Source organism: Anoplophora glabripennis, unplaced genomic scaffold (genome assembly GCF_000390285.2).
Source record: "Anoplophora glabripennis isolate ALB-LARVAE unplaced genomic scaffold, Agla_2.0 scaffold49, whole genome shotgun sequence".
Classification (NCBI taxonomy): Eukaryota; Metazoa; Arthropoda; class Insecta; order Coleoptera; family Cerambycidae; genus Anoplophora; species Anoplophora glabripennis.
The window spans coordinates 958239-964968 of NW_019417201.1; the positions used below are offsets into that span (position 1 = coordinate 958239).

Genomic DNA, 6730 nt, shown 5'->3' on the forward strand with positions numbered 1-6730 from the left:
GCAGTGTTGCCAGATATACCATTTTTATGGTATTTATACCATTTTTTCACCTATCATACCTATAAGTTTTTTGAGGATACCATTTTCCATTTTTCTACCATTTTTTGGTTGTAGATACCATTTTACTACCATATTTTTAACAAAAAATTTTTATTTCATGTGCTGCTATAAAAGGTATTTACGAAACATGGCACATCACTACTCTACTCTCTAAAACACGTGGCTCATGTATGAAACTCGTGCATTTAGCCGAGTTATGGGGGATGAAAATAAGAAACGTGCCTCACGCACGGCAAAAAACAGATCCAGTAGATTTTCAGAAGTCAGCAATATTTTGCTAAACAACAAATTGCAGCCACATGAAATTGTGGTTGCAAATTAAGCTTGGAATGATTTAATTTGAAGGGTCATTGTAATGTTATAAATATTAGACATCAATTATACCATTTGTCAAGCCGTTAACTTTTAACAGCATCTATTTTGGTCCCGCGGAATTTTAACATATTTGGTTAAAATAAACCCTTTAATTTTTTACAGAATACAGTATCGGGTTAAACACACACACACACACATATATATATATATGGTTAAACAACGGGAGGTTAAAATTTTAACTGTGGCCTTAACGTTAAAATTTAACCAAAAGTGTTAGGACCAGAAATAGACCCGTTTTTTGTCACTTAAATATAGAGCTTAAAATGCATATTCTATATTACTATTATTTTTTTATTTATTGATTATGTATAAAACATTGTTATTTTTGTATTATCAAGATACCATATTTTTCAGTAAAATACCATTTTTTTCAAGTGTCGGATACCATATATATTTTTTTTCATCTGGCAACACTGTCCTCTTGTCTTTCATAGGTATTAGGTAGTGGGTATAATAACTATGTTTAGGTAGATGTGACGCAAAATTCGAAATCTCTACACATATCGTTTTAAACATTTTGCATCAATATTCATTATTTTATATGCACCTTACAATAACCACAACTGCACACACTATAAATTATCACATAAAATAGCATCAAAGTAACGATCGTGGAGACTATTCTCCCTGGTAACGATGAAGAACAACGAAGCCAGGCAAACGGGTAAAGGCAAACCGCAAACCTAACCTAACACCTAACATAATACGAATTGAAAACGGCACACGAGAAATAAATAAATTCCGGCTGTTACGCGCGGTCTGCGCAAGTCACGAACATACATTTTTTCTAGACTTGTATTACAAATATGCTACCACAATTTTTTTTCTGTTTATGTCTGGTTGTACATATAACAAAGTAGGCATGGGTAACACTGTAAATTTTCGTGTATTGACACAACAATACCGACACGGCTTGCTGTATCAACACAACGTGTCAGCACAATTGTGTCATGATACATGATACAGTAAACTGGATAGGATAGATGCAGATGTGTGGCACTGTCTGCGTGTCTGCGCCGCGTTCAATCTCGTTATGACATGCCGGTTCCTTTATAAGTTCACAATATAATTCTAATTTGTCCAATTTTTGTAATTTATTTTTGATTATTTTGTTTTATTTACGATAGCCATAGCTATCAGTATTTTTTTAATGTTTCAGTTTTAGTTTTATGTTTTTTTAATTTTGCGATATGTTTTTTTTTATCAAAGATATTTATTTTTATTCGTGTTTTATGTAAATATATAGATATTTTAAACGACTTGAGTTTTAATAATTAAAATGCCTAGGTATATTTTGAGTATTAAATTGTTTTACTCACAAGTTTTATATACGTAATAAATAAGTTTTGGAAAAAAGATTAAATCGGGGACTCTGTGGCCCCTTAACTCCCATAATCGCGCTTCCGCGGTGTCATAATATAATCCCCATCCCATCGAGAATCAGGATGGTGACTCGTGAGACCGCGCGCCGTTTAGTAACTCGCAATCCACAATTTCTGCCATCTTGGGTGTTATTAAGTGTCATGGTGTCACATGGACTGTTTCAGCACCCATGACACCCAGAGAGGTGTCAACACAAAAGCGCCATTCAACACGGTGTTACCCATGACTATAACAAAGGCAAATGAACTAACGCTTGCTATAATGATGGGGCTTGAGAGCAAAATTTAAGTAATGCCCAATGGAACTAATGGAAGTTCCATAAGATAAACAAAAGCAAAGGGTTGTTTGTTTGTCGTTATTACGTTTCTGAGATCGAAAGGGAATGTTTCGAGTAATGTTTCAAACTCTCTTCAATTGGAATGTTTCGGCTATGTTTCACTAAGTAAGTTTTCAAGTGCTACATTTCTGTAATGAAACAGCAACGTTTCNAACCGGTACAAATTTCTAGGTTATCCGCATCTACTATTTTTGACATTTGCATTTGGACGGTAGTTTGAAAATTGCGGAGATTCGCAGTTACGCATCTCCGCAGTTCCGCAGTAAATAATTGTACATGAGGACCGGCCATTATGGTTAGTTGATAGGATATGTTTTGTGGTTGTGTTGTGGTTAGGAAAAAAAAGAGGTTATGTATTGGGGTATTGGGTTATGTGATGTGCGAAAAATAAGCGTTAGGCCGGTGTCCCATGCATCCGAATTCCGACGATACGAAGGTCCGAAAGTGTTGCTATTGGTTAATATACATTCAAATTTTTACCGCTCATTTTCATCCGAAATTTTTTAAATTCATACGACGTCGGAAAAAGTAGAAATAATTTTAACTTTTATCCGAAATCGTACGTTTTTTAACCTCACTTTTTTATTTCTTAACATGCTATGACTGTTGTTTGGTATATTTACAGTCAAATAAATGTTATATTATAATGTCGAATGTAGAAAATATAATACTACGTATATTTTCTACGATATATACCTATGGTTGTTATTTGAAAATGTTTCACCTTCATCTTGTAATAAATTCCATGGTTCTATACTTGATTTCTATGAGATTAATTTCGGATGCATGTGAATTATAATATTATCATTCGTACGAATTAAAATATTTTCGGATATCGTACATCGGATTTCGGATGCATGGGACACCGGCCTTATTAAAATTTATGCTTTTATGGAAAAATAAAGTTTTAGAGAAAAATATAGTGTGCCTTCCTGAAACAGCCACCCAGATAGAGCTACAAATAAATCGATCATGAGATTGAGTCTCAGATCAAGCCGAAAGGAAGAGGATGAAGAAAATATTAATATGGCTATGGCACCAAAAACTTTAAAACCGTTTTTTAACAGGTCTGAAACAACTAATAAAGTTTTCAACAAATCAACTTGAAATTTTGTACAGAGCTTCACAATAATATAACTCGGGGAACATCGCACTGGTTTATCGATTGATTAATAATTTTCATTGTTATTAACGATTTAATGCAACATTTTTCATTCTTTCAATATATTTTTTTTAATGTTCACGAAATCAGCAATTATTAATATTTTTTAATTTTCTTACGATATTCTCTAGGTTTTAGTATGTAATATCAGAAAATTTTAGTTTTTTTGTTCCCATACTATCCCTTAATAAGAAAGCCTTCTGGTCATTCAGCCCTTGGAAAAAAAAGGTGTTGTTGCTTGCCATCACCTACAGTTGTCATTTTGAATCCAAATCATTTGAAAAAATTGACAAGACTATCTGAATACATGTAAAATAAAACCTTTTTGTTCCTGACACTATATCTTGTATCGATTTTTCCTTGAAAATCCCTGAAAATCGCCCTTTTTTCCCAACTACTAGATTGGCGTTAGCCCTTAATGCTTATTAATGTTTATTGTGGCATATTTAAGTGAATTAATTAGTCGTTACCTTGCTCTTCTTTCCGCTGCTAATTTCTTCTTTTTCCGTCTTTCCGAAAGTTCGTGATCATTGGCCTTCTCTCCACCAATCATCGCTGCCTTCAGAACGTCAATCCGTTTCACTATTTCTTCTTTCGAGCACAATTCTCTCTTCTGCTTTTGAACGATTTCTTTGTTAAGCTTCTGTATATTACTTTCATATTCCTCCTTTATCATTTGAATTTGTTTCAGCACAATCTCTTTTTCATTTTTTTCGTTTTCATGGAGGTTTTTCAGTTTCTTCATTTCGTCTTGATACTCCTGCAAGAGCCTGTCGCGTCGGGCATCGAAATCTGCGCTGTTGGAGGGTATATTTTTGTTTATTTCTTCTTCGGGGGTGTGCGTTAAGTCCTCAAGTTTTAGGCTGTTGTTCTGTTTATTTTCTAGTAGGTGTTTTAGCCTCTCAATTTCCTCTTGGTACTGTCTCAGGATGGCATCTTTCGGATCCTAAAAAAGATCAGTTGGAAAGTTGTGAGTTTTTTACAGAACAAATGTCATTGTCAAAGCACCAACATATTTATATGTTTTGTGTAACAGGTACATTTTTACGTTTGTAGTGATATTTACCTCATTAACTTTAGGTTTGTTGTGAATATTTTTGGCCCTGTTGGCGTATCTGAGTGTAGACAATGTTTCCATGTAATCTCTACTAGAAGGACTAACACAGGCTATCATAAGTGTTCTCGTATTCCCTCCTAGAGAGTCCTAGAATTGAAAAACGGGTATAAATTTCATCTCGTATCGTTCAAGGACTTTACCTGTAAAAGTCTTGTAAGTTTTGAGTCTCTGTATGGAATATGCTTGGCTTTGCCGTCTACCAAAGCTGATATTACGTTTCCCAAGGCACTTAGGGATAAATTGATTTTTGTTGCTTCTTTAAGTCTGTCTCCGGTAGCGCCTGTTTTAGCTTGCCTTTCCGATCCGGCTAAATCTACTAGATTCAGTTTACCTAAAAATTTAATTAAACATACATACATATTTTAATATTTTTTTTTAACCCTACCTTTCCTTATACTTTCGTTATTATTCAAATTACTAATCTGTTCGATACTTATAGTGAATATACTGTGGGACCTGGAGCTATTTTGGTTCATTAACGTGGCACCGATCATTCTGTTTTTCGACCCGATGTTTAAAAAACTCTCACACTCCGATGCATTGTGTACTGGGTGCGATGTTAAACCTGAAGAAAACAAATTCGAATAATTTTTTAACTTGCGTAATGAAATATTTACCGGGAACTGTGACACCCTCACTTGGACTCTCTTTTAAGTTCAGTGTAGGTCCATTTGTTAACTTTTCACTAGGCAATAATAAGTCTCTGAAAAGTACACAAAAAAATTAAAATATAGTTGAAAACAAGATAATAACTTAGTTGATTGAATATATTATGTTTGCTTAAAAGGAATAATGTTGATGATACTTGTATTACACATTTTAAGCACAAAAATTAAAGTAAATAGTTATGTGGAGGAAGGGATAGTATATTACAACACATTCGTTTTTTTTGCTGCAACTAAATGATAACGTCTTTGAAATATTATTACCTTATTTGTTCATTGTAAATTTCTAAGTAACTAACTAATGCTAAATATTTGACGCCAGTGGTGACGGAGATGGCCTCAAAAATGTGTTCAAAAGCCCTTGAGATAACTCCTTTCTGCGATCCATCATCTGATTTTATTCCTTCCATTGTAAATGATTTACCACAGCCTGTTTGTCCATATACAAAGATCGTAGCATTGTAACCTTCAAGAACACTCTGAAAAACATGTAATTTTTATGTTTGTTTCTTGATACAGAACTTCATAAATGATTACAAGCCACGTGATTAGTAATTTTGTTCGGAATAGTAATTTTATTTCCTTCATATTGACAATTAAATTTAGATAAAATCAAACATTAAATCGATAAGATCAAGATTGCTTTAAAACACAACATCCTGTTTCACTGGCTGCAATTAGTGTAGTTCTAATTCAACTAATCAGCTATTGCGTCGCATTATCTTGAGCATAGACATAACGGTTTGTCATTGTTGTAAACAAAGCATGTTCGGCGGTCACGAGGCTGGTAAACATTTATGAATGCTCATACTATGCAAACATTGTAGATTGTAGAGTTTGAACTAGGATTTCTTACCTCAACGAGGGGATAGCAGATATCGTTATAAATAATTTCCGTTTGTGAATCCTGATCGTAGGTGGAGTCGAAAGTAAATTGTTTCGGAAATGATGGTCCTTCGCTGGGGTCCCATGTTTCGATCATACAATTTTTCGTCCTCACCACACACTGAAAATAAAATGCATAGTACATTACCTTTAAGGCTGGTGTTCTTTAGACAAGTAATCACAGTTTTAGTAAGACAGTGATAGAACAAGTAGATCCATCTAGGAAGTGACGGAGCGTAACGTTAAACTATAGTACGATCATTTTCGATGCAAAGTAATAAATCATTGCCTGTCAAGGGAACCAATGAAATACGCCTTTAAGGGTTTCACAAATTGAATAATTTCTTTATACATTATGAAGGGACGAGGGGATCAGGGGTCTGGCACCCTTGTTGCTACAAAAATACCTTTATTCTCATAAACTATTTATTTTAAATGTAATTTATTATAAATCCAATTTGTTTCCTAAATTCCACATATGTACTACATTTTACCTCTGTACGCGCCACTGTTGTTTACTTGTTTTTTGGAAGCGCTCTCTAATTGACAGCAAAGCTCGCCAGGTTAGTATTTGACGTATAACCGACCAGTTCGTACACTCGATGCACCTGGGCGACTACAGCTACTACCAGAACACAGTGCGTATGCAGCGGTATTTCAGATTTTACATTGAATTTCATTTTAAATTTGAAATGATTTATCTTACGCCTCCTAAAAATGATGACACGATTTTCCTTTGATAAAAG

At 34.2% G+C, this 6730-nt stretch overlaps 1 protein-coding gene across 2 annotated transcripts in view; it reads right to left on the reverse strand.

Moving 5' to 3' along the window:
* The window catches only part of LOC108903880 (osmotic avoidance abnormal protein 3), a 23165-nt gene that overhangs the window by 11447 nt on the left and 4988 nt on the right, over positions 1 to 6730 (reverse strand). For both annotated transcript variants that reach the window (XM_018706220.1, XM_018706221.1), the window contains exons 2-8: positions 5956 to 6105; positions 5364 to 5578; positions 5052 to 5137; positions 4820 to 4999; positions 4575 to 4765; positions 4384 to 4521; positions 3788 to 4263 (exon numbers count right to left, since the gene is read on the reverse strand). In XM_018706220.1, coding sequence (XP_018561736.1) covers positions 3788 to 4263; positions 4384 to 4521; positions 4575 to 4765; positions 4820 to 4999; positions 5052 to 5137; positions 5364 to 5578; positions 5956 to 6105 — 1436 coding nt within the window. The remainder of the gene's footprint in view (positions 1 to 3787; positions 4264 to 4383; positions 4522 to 4574; positions 4766 to 4819; positions 5000 to 5051; positions 5138 to 5363; positions 5579 to 5955; positions 6106 to 6730) is intronic.